This window comes from Euleptes europaea, chromosome 5, assembly GCF_029931775.1.
Source record: "Euleptes europaea isolate rEulEur1 chromosome 5, rEulEur1.hap1, whole genome shotgun sequence".
NCBI lineage: Eukaryota > Metazoa > Chordata > Lepidosauria > Squamata > Sphaerodactylidae > Euleptes > Euleptes europaea.
This window is the reverse complement of record NC_079316.1, coordinates 8,167,621-8,185,269: the sequence shown is the minus strand read 5'-3', so window position 1 is coordinate 8,185,269 and position 17,649 is coordinate 8,167,621. Positions and strand designations below refer to the sequence as shown.

The window sequence follows — 17,649 nt, the reverse complement described above, 5'->3', positions numbered from 1 at the left end:
GCTCAGTTGTAGAGCATCTACTTGGCATGCAGAAGGTCGCGGGTTCAATCCCCAACGTCTCCCGTTAAAGAAACTCGAAGAAGAGCTGGTTTTCATACATATGCGGACCTTCTCTGGCACTTAAGGGAGACTCAAACCGGCTTACAATCACCTTCCCCTCCCCACAACAGACACCCTGGGAGGTAGGTGGGGCCGAGAGAGCTCTAAGAGCTGTGACTAGCCCAAGGTCACCCAGCTGGCTTCATGTGGAGGAGAGGGGAAACAAACCCAGTTCACCAGATTAGCCTCCGCCGCTCATGTGGAGGAGTGGGGAATCAAACCCAGTTCTCCAGATCAGAGTCCACCACTCCAAACCACCGCTCTTAACCACTACACCACACTCAACCAGGCAAGTAAGATGTGAAAGACCCTTGCCTGAGACCCTGGAGAGCCACTTCCGGTCTGAGTGGACAATACTGACTTTGATGGACCAAGGGTCTGATTCAGTATAAGGCAGCTTCATGTGTGTTCACAACTGTGTAGAAAGAGCATCTTCAGTTTCACTCTGGCACAAACATGACCGCAGGACCACTGTAAGTTCTATGCTCTTGGCCATCCAGAGAAGCTGCTGGCTTGAACTGCCAAAAGCCTCCCATCAAACCTTTCTTCCCAAGTGGAAGGGAAGCACCGCTGAAAATATGGTCGCTGGTTCCGGCCCATCTTAGTATGAAGACCCCATGAATGAGCAACAAAATGGTTTGCATGGCATCTATGCCCAGTTGAGACTCTGGCTGCACACTCTGGCTCTGCCCTGAATTGAACCACTGACAATCATAAGAACATAAGGAAGGCCCTGCTGGATCAGGCCAAGGCCCATCAAGTCCAGAGGTCTGTTCACACAGTGGCCAACCAGGGGCCTCCAGGAAGCCCCCAAACAAGACGACTGCAGCAGCATTGTCCCACCTGTGCTCCAAAGCACCTAATAGAATAGGCATGCTCCTCTGATCCTGGAGAGAATATGTATGCATCATGACTAGTATCCATATTTACTAGTAGCCATGAATACCCCTCTTCCGTGAACATGTCCACTCCCCTCTTAAAGCCTTCCATGTTGGCAGCCATCACCACATCCTGGGGCAGGGAGTTTCACAATTTAACACCATTTACCAGACTGTCCACACTCTTCCTGGAGGACCAAACAAGGGACTCCTTAGCTATTATTAGTCAGATTTGGGACTCCACAGCCGTTTGGGACTTCTACTAGTTTAACAGAACTAGAAGAATGGGGAATTACTTTATAGTTGATGACGAAGAAACTGAAAACGTTGAAGATTTTCTGTTCCTTGGCTCCATCATCAACCCAAAGGGAGACTGCAACCAAGAAATCAGAAGGTGGTTGAGACGGAGAAGGGTCACCATGAAGGAGCCAGAAAAGATTCTTACGTCTAAGGGTGTGTCGCTGGCAACCAAGATCAAGTTAAATCATACCATAGTATTCTACACTACTACATATGGATGTGCCAATTGGACAATGAAGAAAGCGGACAGGAAGGAAGTTCACGATGGGTGGCCGGGGCTGTGTGTAGCAATAGAAAAGAGCCAGAGTTCAGTAGCACCTTAAAGACTAACAAAATTTCTGGCAAGGTATGAGCTTTATCTGAAGAAGTGAGCTGTGGCCCAGGAAAACTCACACCCTGCCAGGAAGCAAGTTGATTACTTTGAAATGCGGTGGTGGAGAAGAGCTTAAAAATACCCTGGACTGCCAAAAGGACAAAGAAGAGGGTTCTAGATCAAATCAAGCCTGAATTCTCCCTAGAAGCTAAAATGACCAAACTGAGGCTATCGTACTTTGGTCCCCTCATGAGAAGACAAAGAGTCACTGGAAAAGACAATAACCTTAGGAAAAGTCAAAGGCAGCAGGAAAAGAGGAAGACCCAACATGAGATGGATTGACTCTATAAAGGAAGCCACAGCCCTCCGTTTGCAAGACCTGAGCAAAGCTGTTAAGGATAGGACGTTTTGGAGGACTTTGATTCATAGGGTCATCATGAGTCGGAAGGGATTTGATAGCACTTAATACACATGCACACAGAGAGTGGTCTTTGCACTTTTTTTGGGATCCCACCATGGTTTTACATATTGACATCTCTCTCCCTTCTTGCTACATGCCCTGGTTCTTTGACCTGGCAGCTTATTTCTTTCCCGTTACTTTGTCTATAAATGTGTGCTTAGTGAGGACGCACCTTTTGCATCTGACGAAGTGGGCTCCAGCCCACAAACGTTTCCGCTGGAACAAAACACTGTGTGTGTCAAGTGCCGTTGCAGCAGACTTATGGTGACCCCCACAGGGTTTCCAAGACAAGAGACGAACAAAGGCGGTTTGCCATTGCCTGCTTCTGCATAATGCCCCTGGGCTTCCTTGGTGGTCTCCTATCCAAGTACTAACCAGGGCAGACCCTGCTTAGCTTCTGAGATCTGATGAGATTGGGCTAGCCTGGGCCAGCCAGGTCAGGCTAATAAAACACTCTTCGATGTGCCCCCGGATTGCTGCTTATGTAGACTTCTCTGATCGACATGTTCAGAACCGGGCCTTGTAAACAATACCCTCGGTTTGTTTTCTCTCCTCTCAATACAGGTTTTGAAGAAGAGCTGGTTTTTATACTCCGATTTTCTCTGCCTTTAAGGAGTCTCAAACCAGTTTACAATCTCCTTCCCTTCCCCTCCCCACAACAGACACCCTGTGATGTAGGTGGGGCTGAGAGAGCTCTAAGAGAACTGTGACTGGCCCAAGATCGGTGGCCAATCTCGTTCAGCATCCTGTCTCACACAGTGCCCAATCAGTTCCTCTGGAGGTCCAACAACAGGGCACAGAGGCCGAGGCCTTCCCCCGATGTTGCCTCCTGGCCCTCGTATTCAGAAGCTGACTGCCTCTGAACATGGAGGTTCCATTTAGTCGGGGAAGAAGAAGAAGAGTTGGTTTTTATATGCTGACTTTCTCTACCACTTAAGGAAGACTCAAACTTGATTAAATTCTCCTTCCCTTCCCCTCCCCACCACAGTCACCCTGTGAGGTAGGTGGGGCTGAGAGAGCTCTGAGAGAACTGTGACTGGCCCAAGATCACCCAGCTGGCTTCATGTGGAGGAGCGGGGAATCAAACCCGGCTCTCCAGATTAGAGTCCACCCCTCGTAACCACCACACCACACTGGCTCTTATGGGAGGAAGCCGGATATGGGAGGAAGCCAAACTGCTGCATATATCGACGCAACCAAAGCACCTTTAAATATGCTGAAAAGCTTTTTGGAACATCAGAAGAGCAGAGGGCCGTGTAAGGCCAGCTTCTCATTTTCAAGGGGCAGGCCAGATGCTTTCAGGAAGCAGGGCGTGGAGGCCTTAGTTGACTATGGATCCCTCGCAACCGGCACCCCAGGGTGATGGAGCCACAGTTCACACATGCCTGGTAAAGAGCAGGCAGGGAAGAAGGCGAATGCAAATGCAATTTCCTGCCTAGCTGTCAACCAGTGAAGCAATCCAGGCCCAGCACATCTGGGACTGCCTGTTTTTCACACATCGGAAGCGTGATGACCAATCTGCTTTTTTCGCAGCTTGGTGTGATTCCAACCAACCGTGAAGAGAAACACACACACCCCTTTTCCTCTCTTTTCCTGCAGCCCCCTTTGACCCCAGGAAACAGAATTCCTGGGAATGGTCTTTCTGGAAGTGAGAAGGGGCCACAGGAAGACAGAGGAGTGCAGGGAAAACTCCATGCATGGAACAGCCAGCTTCGAGTCCAGTGACCAACGTGATTTTCAGGGCGTGCGCTTTCGTGGGCCAAAGCTCCCTTTGTCAGATATCCGGCATCAGGCATCTGACGAAGAGAGCTTTGACTCTCAAAAGCTCGTGCCCCCAAAATCTGGTTGGTCTCTAAGGTGCTCCTGGGCTCGAATCTAGCTGTTCTTCTGCAGTTCAGAGAGAAATGTGACTAGCCCAAGGTCACCTGGCTGACTTCATGTGGAGGAGCGGGGAAACAAATCCAGTTCTCCAGATTAGCCTCCGCTGCTCATGTGGAGGAGTGGAGAATCAAACCGGGTTCTCCAGATCAGAGTCCACCGCTCCAAACCACCGCTCTTGACCACTACACCACGCTTTCAGTGGACTATGAAGAGTCACCCTTCGCTCTAATTTGCTCTAATTGAACAGCAAACCCTGTAGCTGAGAGCCTACTGCAAAGGGACTCAGAACACAGACACGGGAGATGTTTCTGCATCCTTGCGAGACTCTCTGGCCATATAGAAAAATATCCTTTTGTAGATTAAAAAAAAAGATGCCCCCCGACCAAGCAAAAAACTAACGAAACCCCTAGCCTGATGAGGCCTGAGCATGCTCCTTGCCCTTGGGACATTTGAAAGCAGCAGTTTTCTTCTTTCTGAGAAGAAAACAAACCCTCAAAGCTGCCTGTGAACAGCACACAGCAAAGAGGAGGAGAAGAAAAAGAGTTGGTTTTTATATGCCAACTTTCTCTAACACTTAAGGGAGACTCAAACTGGCTTACAATCACCTTCTTCCCCTCCGCACAACAGACACCCTGGGAGGTGGGTGGGGCTGAGAGAGCTCTAAGAGAGCCGTGACTAGCCCAAGGTCACCCAGTTGGCTTCATGTGGAGGAGTGGGGGAACAAATCTAGTTCACCAGATTAGCCTTCACCGCTCCAAACCACCACTCTTAACCACTACACCACGCTGGGTGGAGGAAGAAGAAAAAGAAGTTGGTTTTTATATGTTGACTTTCTCTACCACTTAAGGAAGAATCAAACCGGCTTACAATCACCTTACCTTCCCCACAACAGACAGGTGTAGGTGGGGCTGAAAGAGCTCTAAGAGTTGGCCGCTCATGTGGAGAAGTGGGGAATCCAACCCGGTTCACCAGATTAGCCTCCACCGCTCATGTGGAGGAGTGGGGAATCCAACCTGGTTCCCCAGATCAGAGTCCACGGCTCCAAACCCACTACTCCACACTGGCTCCCAGGTTCTGCCTTCCCCTCTTTGCTGGCTGTGCTGGTTTTTCATCCCTGTTTTCGACACTGGAGAGCCTTCCGCCCTGTGGAGAGCACAGCTCTCGGGAGCAACAGTCTGTTCTGCCGCTTCCCCTCTCGGCTCCATCGTTTCCCTGCATGTGAGAACCCGTGTCGGTCTGTGCCTCCGCTGGACCCTCTCCCTTCCCTCTGCCTCAACTTCTCAAATGGGGCCGGCTTCACCGAGTGGCCCATGCAGAGTTTCCAGCTTGCCCCGAAAAGTCCCAGATTAGTGCAAAACTGAGTACCAAGTCAGCAAGGAGGGAGCCGAGAGAGACAGAGAGAGATTCTTCCCAGAAACACTGGGAGTTATTGTGATCCAAGTGACCTTTTTCTCCAGCGGGCTCCGAAATGCTTGACTCGGCTCCGCTTTGGATCCCCAGTCAATCGTGCTTTCAAACCAGTTTAACCCCCCCCCCTGCACCCCCAATTCCCCAGTTTTATTAGGCCGTGGGCCGGGATCCGCTTAATCCCGCAGCCGCGAGTTTTCCAGAGCGCCAGACTCACCAGCCCCCAGTGACAGATTACAATCTTCGAGATCCTTGTTTGACAGCCGCCCTCGAAAATCCCTGCTCTGTCACGTTTGGGGAAGGAGGGGGGGGAGATAAATGGAAGAAAAAGAGGAAGAGAGCTGCAGAACTTCCTTTCTGTGTTGCAACAACGAGGAAATGGGTCCCGGGACAAGAAGCGAAATCAGCAGACACAGAACCGTGCCCGGGGGGGGTGGGGGTGGGAAACGACACAAGACACCACTCGCGCTCCGCTCTTGGCCACGTTTTTATTACACCACGGAAAAGAACGCAGCAGGAACAGACGGCCTCGGCAGACGCTCGCTGGGCCCCCGTGGTCAGCTCCGGGCACACAAAGTGCGGAGGGCCCAAGGAAGAGGCAGTTGCTTATTCTGGGATGCCCCGAGTCCCGTCGTGGGCTGTGCTGGGGCGGCTCTGCCCACGGTGAAAAGAGGGTGTAAAAAACAACAACCCAGAAACTGAAAGAGTCCCAAGTCCCTGCAGTTTCCGCTGCTGCCCCCCAGGTTAAAAATCCATCTGTAAAACAATAATAACATCAAAACCCCACCGACCCCGTAAAACAGAAGTGCTGCGGGTGGACTTTTCCGAGAGTCTTTGCAGGATGCGGCTTGTGGCTTTGGCAGAATTGAATGGGGAGAAGCGGGGGTCTTCAGGAGGCACCCCCCTCCATCCCGCTGGGCCTCTTCAGCACTGCGCTGTACTTCAAGGGAACGCTGTCCGACCTGAGCACGACCTCCACCAAGGTGAAAATAGCGATGTCCTTGTGGAGAGGGGAAAAGAGAAGGGGTGGGGTACAGAGGTTAGCCAGTCGGTTAATTTTAAAACAGAGGCTCAAAATCTGCACGGAAGAGTCAAATGCCCTGATAATTAAGAGAGGATAATGGCCATCTATGGTTATGGACCGTGAACATAAGAACATAAGAAAAGCTCTGCTGGATCAGATCCAGGCTCATAAGTCCAACAGTCTGCCTTCCAGGTGCCTCTAGGGAGCCAAGAAACAAGACGACTGCAGCAACACCATCCTGCCTGTGTTCCACAGCACCTAATATAATAGGCATGTTCCTCTGATCCTGGAGAGAATAGGCATGGACTTAAGAACATAAGAAAAGCCCTGCTGGATCAGATCAAGACCCATCAAGTCCAGTGGCCAGCCAGGTGCCTCTAGGAAGCCCACAAAGAAGACGACTGCAGCCGCAGCATCCTGCCTGTGTTCCACAGCACCTAATATAATAGGTGTGCTCCTCTGATCCTGGAGAAAATAGGTATGCATCATCACTAGGATCTATTTTTACTAGTAGGCATGAATAGCCCTCTCCTCCATGAACATGTCCCCTCCCTTCTTAAAGCCTTCCAAGTTGATAGCCATCACCACCTCCTGGGGCAGGGAGTTCCACAATTTAACTTTGTGTTGTGTGAAGAAATGCTTCATTTTGTCTGTTTCAAATCTCTCACCCTCCAGCTTCAGCAGATGTCCCCGCATTCTAGTATTATGCGAGAGGGAGAAAAGCTTCTCCCTGTCCAATTTCTCCATAACATGTATAATTTTATAGACCTCTATCATGTCTCCCCTTAACCGCCTTCTTTCCAAGCTAAACAGCCCTAAGACGTGGTGGCTAAAGAGAGCCTCTATGTACAGAGGTAGGGTTGCCAGTCTTCAGGCGGAGGCTGGAGATCTCCTGGCATTACAATCGATCTCCAGATACAGAGATCAGTGCTCCTGGAGAAAATGGCTGCTTTGGGGGAGGGGATGGACTCTACAGCATTATACCCCGCTGAGGATCTTCCCCTCCACAAACCCCATCCTCCCCGAGTCTGTACCTCCAATTCTCCAGGAATCTCCCATCCTGGAGCTGGTAACTCTATCTATTCTCCTGGAGAAACAGGTTGCTTCGTAGAATCATAGAGTTGGAAGGTGCCGTAGAGGCCATCTAGTCCAACCCCCTGCTCAATGCAGGATCAGCCTAGAGCATCCCTGGCAAGGGCTTGCCCAGCCTCTGCTTAAGGCAGGGGTGGGGAACGTCAGGACCGGGGGCCGTTTAAGGCCCACGAAATCATTTGGTCTGGCCCTTCGTGGGTCCTGGCAGATTTCTAGCTCAGAAGGATCTAAGACTGGTGATCTGCCCTCTCTCGTGGACAGGAATAGCCTCTATTCAAGGCAGATGTGAGTTTGTTTTGCCGAGAAAAGGAACCTTTTTCCCCCCTTGCAGAAGAGTCGTTAGCTATGGAGGTGCTAGGACCGCCCGAGAAACTGTGTTAACACTCCCCCCCCCGGGCCATGGAGAAACGTATTGGTTGGCTAATTTTTAAGTTGATAATTTTGTATGGCCCACGGATGATGTTAAAAATATCCAAATGGCTCTTGGCAGAAAAACGGTTCCCCACCCCTGGCTTAAGGACTGCCAGTGAGGGGGAGCTTCAGAGGGCATGCTCTGTGGCATCGCATACTGCTGGACTCCCTTCCCCATGCCAGTCTACTCTGCCCAGGTTATGCCCCTGAAGCTCTGGAAGGTGGTGAGCTCCCCCCCCCCCCAATAGCAGTCTTCAATCCGCGGCTGGATAAACACTTGTCAGAGATACTCTAGGCCAGGGGTGTCGAACTCATTTGTTACGAGGGCCAGATGACATAAATGCCACTCGGTCGAGCCGGGCCATACCTCACCAGCCCAGATTGGGACTGGGGGGTGGGGTGGGGTGGCTGCCTCGGCTGGCTCGTGGGCCGGATAAGAGCTCTCAAAGGACCAGATCCAGCCCACGGACCTTATGTTTGACACCCCTGCTCTAGACTAATCCTGCATTGAGAAGGGTTGGACTAGATGGCCTGTACGGCCCCTTCCAACTCTATGGTTCTGTGAATTTCCCAACCCAGAGCTGGGAACCTTAGACACAGGACATCTCCCTTGGAACACCAGGTGAGGAGGCCAAAGCACAGAGGGAGGTTTTTTTTGTTTTTTTTGCCTTTGCGCCGGCTCCTGCTGGAAGCCAGACGTGGCATCTGATGGATTTGGCTCCGGTCCAGCAATATTGAAGTGCCAAATGCCATGTGCGAGCCATGGTGTACAGGAGAACATTCCTATGCCTGGATGCGTGATGCTCCCAAAAGGGGCTTGGGGTGGTTTCGGGGGGCCAAGTCTGCTCCTCCAACCTGCTGGAAGCCAGCCCGCCCCCTCCCCACAGTTTATTCCATGAGCAGTCAATTCAGAGGGCACGTTCCCAAGCTGGAACGAACGAGACTGCGAGGGCTGGTGCCAAGTCTCAGGATGCCAAGATCTGCTCCCCTGGCCTGTGTTTCCACAGGACCGGCCGGGGGGCACTCGAGGGCAGGCGTGCGCTGGCGCACATGTGACGGGGCTTTGTGTTCCTGCAGTCACCCCCGCAGGTCACGGTGACATCCTTTGTGCTTCAGCAAAGCGCTGAGGGCATGCGGGCTTGGCCTACATGTGTGTGTGTGTGTGGGGGGGGGCTGGAGATTTACGGCCTCTGAAATCTATGAGCAGGTGGTGGGCCTGCTGTGTTTTCTCAGGGCCTGTGGAAGATTCATGGAGGGTGTTAGTTTTGTAAAAGAAAAAATGAAAAAAAAAAAAAGATTCACTGGGGGTGGAACCGGCTCACACCAGGCTGAGGTTTGCCATGCTGGGTTCTGGGAAGGTGGAAAGGTTCCAGCGTCTGTCCTGATGCTTGGAGGAATTGCTGGGGGGGTGGGGAGGTTGCTGTCAGGCCAAGGGAGTGACGAGGCTCCCGAGGAACGGAGGCCTGGCCCCTTCTGCATGGAAGGATGTGTGCCTGTAGGTCTGCAGTGCACCAGACTCAAGAGGACTCTGGGCTCCAGAAAGCCAGCAACTGAACCTAGTAGCATTGCCAGCCCTCAGGTGGGGCATGGAGACCTCCCAGAATTACAACTGATCTCCGGATTACATACAAACATCAAGAAGAGGACGAGGACGAAGAAGAAGAAGAAGAGTTGGTTTTAATATGCCGACTTTCTCTACCACTTAAGGGAGACTCAAACCGGCTTACAATCACCTTCCCTCCCCCTTCCCACAACAAACATCCTGTGAGGTAGGTGGGGCTGAGAGAGCTCTAAGAGAGCTGTGACTGGCCCAAGGTCACCCAGCTGGCTTCGTGTGGAGGAGTGGGGCAACAACTCCAGTTCACCAGATTAGCCTCCGCAGCTCATGTGGAGGAGTGGGGGAATCAAACCCGCTTCTCCAGATCAGAGTCCACCGCTTCAAACCACCACTCTTAACCACTCAGACTGACAGTGGTTCTCCAGGGTCTCAGGCAGGGGTCTTTCACATCACCTCTTGCCTGGTCCCTTTTAACTGGAGATGCCCGGGATTGAACCTGGGACCTGCGGCATGCCAAGCAGAGGCTCGACCACTGAGCCATGGCCCTTCTGTAAAGGAAGCTGCTTTATCCTGATTGTTCTATCAAGGTCAATATTGTGTACTCAGACTGGCAAGGGCTTTGCAGGGTCTCAGGCGGAGGTCTTTCCCATCACCTCCTGTCTGGTTTTTTTAACTGGAGATTCTGCCAGGGATTGAACCTGGGACCTTCTGCATGCCAAGCAGAGGACTTCCACTGAGCAACCACCCTGCCACCCACAGATCGCCAGGAATTTCTCAACCAAATGTTGGCGACTCTAGAACCTAGCCTGGGAAATCTGTCTGAGCTGCCTGCACTAGCAGCTTTGGTCTGTAGCAGTTAAAAGGACCAGACAGTAGGCTATTTGAAAGACCTTTACCCGAAATCCAGGAGAGCCGCTGCCAATTTGAGAACACAATCCTGACCTTGATGGAACAAGGGTCAGATTCAGTATAAGGCAGCTTCCTGTGTGTTCAAGTGACATTAGATCTGTCCTGGGAGGGACCAGGGATGGACATTAGGGGAGGGTCTGTGGCTTAGTGGTAGAGCCTCTGCTTGGCATGCAGAAGGTCCCAGGTTCAATCCCCAGCATCTCCAGTTAAAGGGACCAGACAAGTAGGTGACGTGAAGGACCCTTGCCTGAGACCCTGGAGAGCCGCTGCCAGTCTGAGTAGACAATACTGACTTGGATGTACCAGGGGTCTGATTCAGTAATAAGGCAGCTTCATGTGTTCATGTGTGTGACATTTGGGGCTGCAGATTTTCTTTTTTTTCTTTTTTTTTTTCCCCTCTGTAGGATTTTCAACTTCTCCGTTATTCCTGCAACCTTCTGTGTTGCTCAAACCATTCACTCTTCTCCTCCCCCCTCCCCCGCAAGCCCCAGGTCGCCAAAAACTTCAAGGCGATTAACCAGAGTGTTATTTTAAGGGCTGCCAACTTGCGCTTGGCATTGGAGTGGCGCTTAATCAGACCCGACAAACACAACTTCCTCCCTGTGGCTGAGTTACCGAGTTAATGGGAGCGAGGGCCAGTGTTTGAGAAATTCTGAGACTCTATCAAAGTGTTTTCACACCGTTGTCTCGGGAAATCTGCCACAGGGAGGGGGAAAAGGAAAGTCTAATTGGATCTGGAGGAGGGTTGCGAGAGCGGAGCAGAGCCCTCGCCATGGCAAGGGGTGGGGGCGGGGATCAGCTTCCTTCTCCAGGTAGAGAGGCGGGGCTTCCTGAGCTTACGAAGCCTCAACATTCACAAACCAGAAAGGGGAGGAGTGGATGCCATGCTAACTGAGTTCCAGGAGATGGACAAAATGAGGGAGGCACTGCAAACAAAAGAGAGGTTAAAAAACCCCAGCCAACCAAGAGACAAGGACGAGCAGAAAACAGCCCTGAGAAGTCTCGAATAATCTTCTACGATGGCTGGTGAAGGGAAGAAGCGAGCCTGTGAATGGGCGGAGAGGAGGAGAAGAGGAAGAAGAGTTGGCTTTTATATGCTGACTTTCTCTACCACTACGGAAGAATCAAACCAGCTTACAATTACCTTCCCTTTTCTCCCCACAACAGACACCCTGTGAGGTAGGTGAGGCTGAGAGAGTTTTAAGAGAGCTGTGACTAGTCCAAGGCCACCCAGCTGGCTTCATGTGTAGGAATGGGGAATCAAACCTGGTTCTCCAGATCAGAGTCCACCGCTCTGAACCACCGCTCTTAACCACTACACCACACCGGCTCTCTCTCGAAGGAATGGTCAGGAGGATGCTCCGTCGCAGGCCAGCCTTCCAGGTGGGTCTGAGCAAGCCGTGACCCTTTGAGCAACCCCACACTGACCCGCAAGGGTCTGGGATCAGTGACCTTTGTTCACTCTGCTTTAACAGACAACGTCGCTGTCCACCCGCCATTTGTATTCCAGTGTTGTCTGTGTCGTCGACGCATTTCCCCCCAGATCTGATTCTTGGCAATTTAAAAGTTAACTTTTCATCCCTCCCTTCTCCTTCCAGCATAATGTATCACTTCCTGTTCTCTCCTACCCCTTGGTCACGATTCAACTGTAAATCACCAGGAATTATCAGTGAGGGGAGAATAAGTGCTGTTTTTCACTTTGCAGCTGGCCGAAGTCACTGCTTTTTAAAAAAACTGTTGCTTTATTTTGTTATTAGGAGAAATAATAGCTCTTTAAAAAAAATGAGCAGTGGCTTGGCCACAAGTACAACCATAACTCAGAGATCTTGTGGGTTCGGTTCCAGACCTCTGGAACCCAGTGGTGCAACTGGGAGCGAATCACCAGATCTCTGCTGGAACAGAGCAAAGACGGGTTGCAGAAGGATTACCACAATGTTCTAGAGGCAGAAAGGGATCCAGCCCCTCTTCCCCACTCTCACTGCAGGAAATCTGACACCACAGCATTCCTGCTTGGCCTGCGCTAGAAGCAGAAGAGGAAGCAGAAGAAGAAGAGTTGGGTTTTTTTATATGCCGACTTTCTCTACCACTTAAGGACGAATCAAACCTGCTTAGAGTCGCCTTCCCTTCCCCTCCCCACAACAGACACCCTGTGAGGTAGATGGGGCTGAGAGAGCTCTGAGAGAACTGTGACTGGCCCAAGGTCACCCAGCAGGTTTCGTGTGGAGGAGGGGGGGAATCGAACCGGGCCCATCAAGTCCAGCAGTCTGTTCACACAGTGGCCAACCAGGTGCCTCCAGGAAGCCCACAAACAAGACCACTTCAGCAGCGTTATCCTGCCTGTGTTCCACAGCACCTAATATGATAGGCCTGTTCCTCTGATTCTGGAGAGAATAGATATGCATCATAACAACATAAGAAAAGCCCTGTTGGGTCAGACCAGGGCCCATCAAGTGCAGCAGTCGGTTCCCCCAGTGGCCAAGCTGGTGCCTCTAAGAAGCCCACAAACCAGACGACTGCAGCAGCATTGTCCTGCCTGTCTTCCACAGCACCTAACAGAATAAGCATGCTCCTCTGATACTAGAGAGAATAGCCATGATCATGACTAGTATCCATTTTGACTAGCAGAGAGAATAGCCATGATCATGACTAGTATCCATTTTGACTAAGTGCCACGGATACCCCTCTCCTCCATGAACATGTCCACTCCCCTCTTAAAGCCTTCCAACCTGGCAGCCATCGCCACATCTTGGGGCAGGGAGTCCCACAATTTAACTATGCATTGTGTGAAGAAATACTTCCTTCCAGCTCTCCTTGGCTAGGCTAGGTCAGGGAGGGGTCTTTACCTGTTGAACAGCATCCTGCTCGGGGCTCTCCGGCTCCCACATCAGGCTCAGCTGCGGCTTCTTGCCCAGCTTCTGGAAATGGAATCCCACCAGCGGCAATGCCTGCGAGACAAAAGAGAGGTGGGGAAGGGGCAGAGTCACACTGGGGAATGCAGAACCGTTTGTCCAAAACCGGATGTGGGATTCAGAACCTTAGGGGAAGCCGATTCGCTATCACTTGGGAACGACACAGATATGAGGTCCTTCTTCTACAGCAGGGGTGTCGACTCGATTGGTATGAGGGCTGGATATGATATAAATGTCACTTGCTTGGGCCGGGCCATGCCTCCCCAGCCCAGATCAAGAGTGTTTGTGTATGGGGCGGGGAGCTGCCTTGGCTGGCTGGATAAGAGCTTTCAAGGGGTGGGATCCAGCCCTCGAGCCTTATGTTTGACACCCCTGTTCTTCAACATTCGGTTAATACAATGGCCCAATGGAGCCTTTGCTCGCAGGATTTGCAGATTTCTTGTGCAGAGAAATCTCCCTTCAGTTGTTGGGGCAGGCTGTCAGCACCGGGTTGAGAACCTCCTGGAGATTTGTGGGTGCAGTCTGGGAAGGGAGGGGTTTGGGTAGGGGGAGGGACCTCAGCAGGGTCTAATGCCATAGACTCCACCCTCCAAAGCAGCCGTTTTCTCCAGGGGAACTGATCTATGATGATGAGAGGGAGGGCATCTTGGCCATCTTCTGGGCATGGAGTAGGGGTCACTGGGGGTGTGGAGGGGGAGGTAGTTGTGAATTTCCTGCATTGTGCAGGGGATTGGACTAGATGACCCTGGTGGTCCCTTCCAAACATATAATTCCATGATTCTATGTTCTATCTCTATAGTCTGGAGATCAGTTGGGATCTCTCCAGCCCCCACCTGGAGGCCGGCAACCCTATGGGCTGGGGAGGGTTGAGATGTCTGGGATTTCATCTGATGTTTATCCATTGCTTGGTAAAAACCAGTCACTGCAGAAATTGATAAGAACGTAAGAAAGGCCCTGCTGGATGAGACCCAGGCCCATCAAGTCCAGCAGTCTGTTCACACAGTGGCCAACCAGGTGCCTCCAGGAAGCCCACAAACATGGCGACTGCAGCAGCATTCTCCTGCCTGTGTTCCAATGCACCTAATATAATAGGCATGCTCCTCTGATCCTGGAGAGAATAGGTATGCATCATGACTAGCATCCATTTGGACTAGTAGCCATGAATAGCCCTCTCCTCCATGAACATGTCCTCTCCCCTCTTAAAGCCTTCCAAGTTGGCAGCCATCACCACATCCTGGGGCAGGGAGTTCCATTACTGAATTATGCATTGTGTGAAGAAATACTTCCTTTTCTCTGTTTTGAATCTCTCACCCTCTAGCTTCAGCAGATGACCCCGCGTTCTCCCTGTCCACTCTCTCCACACCATGCATAATTTTATATCTACTTACGTTGCAGTAGATGCGCTTCTGGACGCCAAACTTCAGGACCAGGACATCAAAGGCTTCGTTGAGGACGCCCATCACCATGGCTTCTGACTCCAGGGGGCCGTGCTCCTGGAAGAGGCGGGAGGGAGGGGGCAATAAGAGGGCCTGCGGGCAGCACTGATGCCCAGGCCTCTCTGGGACCGTCTCCACTCTTCAGGAGCAGGCAGGGGCATGAAAACAGCCCTGCAGCTAATTGAGCCCAAAGGCCCCTGCGATGGCCACTACGGCCACCAACGCCATGGCCCAGGTCTCAGCCAAGCGGACCCTGCGGCACAGCTTACCGGGCAGGGGCACCTTCTGTGCTTGGCTGGCCTGTCTGGGGCCCCTTTCAGATGCCCCCGTGAAATATTCCCCTTCCCATGTGCAACGGGAAGAGAGTCACCAGCTCTCTGCTGGAGCAGAGCAAGGATGGGTTGCAGGATTATCACAGAGTACCAGAGGTGGGAAAGGATCCAGCCCCGCTCCCCCACTCACAGCGGGAAATCTGAAACCACAGAATTGCTGCTTGGCCTGCGCTAGAAGAAGCAGAAGAGGAAGCAGCAGAGGAAGAGTTGGGTTTTTTATATGCCGACTTTCTCTACCACTTAAGGAAGAATCAAACCGGCTTGCAATCTCCTTCCCTTCCCCTCCCCACAACAGACACCCTGTGAGGTAGGTGGGGCTGAGGGAGCTCTAAGAGAACTGTGACTGGCCCAAGGACACCTAGCAGGCTTCAGGTGGAGGAGCGGGGAATCAAACACGGTTCACCAGATTAGAGTCCGCCGCTCCTAACCACTACACCACATTGGCGCTTCATCACCTGGAAGAGCAAGAAAAAGGGGGCCGCACCAAAACCACGGCTTCACAATTGCTGCTGGCAGAGGACTCCGAAGTGGAGGAAGATCCCCCTGAAGAAGCTCGCGCAAAATGCGCAGGGGTTACAGAACGAAAATATCATTCCCTTGCAGCAATTATTGTTTTGTGTGGCTGCGCTAGGAGAGGTCATCTCCACCGCACGATTAAAAAAACACACCCCTTCTTCACACGCGTGGCGCTGCCGTGCCGCAGGGCAGGAGGCCTCTGGCTAGCGGAGGGACTGGCGTGCCCTACCTTGACAAAGATGGCAAAGAAGAGATCGGCGCTCAGCTCCTGCACCCTCTTGGACGCCATCTTCCGGTCGTTGCAGTGATCCGCTTGCTTCTGGATCTCGTCGCTCTTCATCCTCAGGGCGGGGCCGGCACCTTAAAAGGAAGCAGAGGGTTCCGGTCACCGTATCTCAAAGAGGACCTTGCAGAGCTGTATGGAAGAGGGCAACCGAGATGATTAAGGGGCTGGAGAACCTTCCCCGGGAGGAAAGGCTGGAGAGTCTGGGGTATCTCCGATTATAAAAGAGATGACTAAGTGGGGACATGATAGAGGATGATAAAATTATGCATGGGGTGGAGAGAATTGGCAAAGAGAATGTTTTCTTCCTCTCCCAAAGTACCAGAACTTGCAGGCATCCAATGAAGCTGATGGGCAGTAGATCCAGGATGGACAAAAGAGATTACTTCTTCACACAAGTGATGAAAAGGTGGAATTAGCTGCCAGAGGATGCCGTGACCGCCACAGGGTCTCAGCTGCCAGGTCTCCAAGTAACATTGGACTACGTGGGCCAACGGTCTGATTCATGCGTTTGTGGATGAAGAATGTAAGAACAGCCCCTGCTGGATCAGACCAGTGGCCAATCTGGTCCAGCATCCTATCTCACAGTGCCCCATCAGTTCCTCTGGAGGTCCAACAACAGGGCACGGAGGCCGAGGCTTTCCCCTGATGTTGCCTCCTGGCTCTTGTATTCGGAAGCAGACTGCCTCTGTACATGGAGGTTCCATTTAGTCGGGGAAGGAGAAGAAGAAGGGTTGGTTTTTATATGCCGACTTTCTCTACCACTTAATGCAGAATCAAACCGGCTTACAATCGCCTTCCCTTCCCCTCCCCACAACAGACACCCTGTGAGGTAGGTGGGACTGAGAGAGCTCTAAGAGAGCTGTGACTAGCCCAAGGTCACCCAGCTGGCTTCATCTGTAGGAGTAGGGAAACAAATCCAGTTCGCCAGATTAGCTCCGCCGCTCATGTGGAGGAGTGGGGAATCGAACCCGGTTCTCCAGATCAGACTCCACCGCTCCAAACCACAGCTCTGAACCACTATACCACACTGGCTCTCAAAAGACTGGGTGAAATAAAATTCAATAAAACAGTGAAATATATTCAACACAAAGCTCTCATGCATATATTAAAAACAACGCATGTAATAAAAACAAGCCCTTGTGGCAACCAAAACGGGGCCGATAATCCAAACCACATGCCAAACGCGTTTCGGCCCCAGGGCCTTCTTCAGTGCTCTAATAAAACATTTTATGCACATATAAACCTTAATTAACAAATAGAACAATTTTCCATCAGCCCAGGTATGCATTGTAAGATGTATTCCAAATGGATTTTGTGCCTATGACACCAGAATGTTACTAAAATATGTTTAGTATTGTAAAAAGAACACATCCAAGGAAAGCAGTTCAAATCTTTCTTTCTGGAATGGGCCAGCATTACATTCAGAGTGTGCATAGCAATATCAAACAGAAAGGACCGTATTTGGAATGCTTCTTATAATGCACCTTTTCTGTCAGGAGACCCCCTGACCTCTTCCCGGCCCGTCAGTGGGCAGCCTCTTCCTGAGAACCTACCGAGAGAAGCGGAGAGCAGCCGATGCACCAGGATGTCTGGGAAGCGGCGGATGGGCGACGTGAAGTGGGTGTAGAGGGGGACGTTCAGGGCATAGTGGCAGAAGAGAGCCTCGTCCTCCAGCTCCCCGGTGCAGAAATAGACGGCCATCTGGAAGAGAGGGGGCGGCAGGTCAGAGCCTCTTTGGGGAAGGGGCTTTGCGGGCAAGGCAGGGCTGCCTCGGAGGGCGGAATCGGCAAAGCATAGCAAGATGGGAATGTTCAGTCTGGAGAAGAGGAGGTTGAAGG

At 51.7% G+C, this 17,649-nt stretch overlaps 1 protein-coding gene across 1 annotated transcript in view; it reads right to left on the bottom strand.

Annotated features, from left to right (window-relative positions):
* Positions 1-6,227: 6,227 nt before the first annotated feature.
* The window catches only part of DIS3L2 (DIS3 like 3'-5' exoribonuclease 2), a 246,597-nt gene continuing 235,175 nt past the window's right edge, over positions 6,228-17,649 (bottom strand). The window contains exons 18-22 of the mRNA XM_056850570.1: positions 17,365-17,512; positions 15,755-15,885; positions 14,630-14,734; positions 13,176-13,277; positions 6,228-6,338 (exon numbers count right to left, since the gene is read on the bottom strand). Of these exons, the coding sequence (XP_056706548.1) occupies positions 6,228-6,338; positions 13,176-13,277; positions 14,630-14,734; positions 15,755-15,885; positions 17,365-17,512 (597 nt within the window). The remainder of the gene's footprint in view (positions 6,339-13,175; positions 13,278-14,629; positions 14,735-15,754; positions 15,886-17,364; positions 17,513-17,649) is intronic.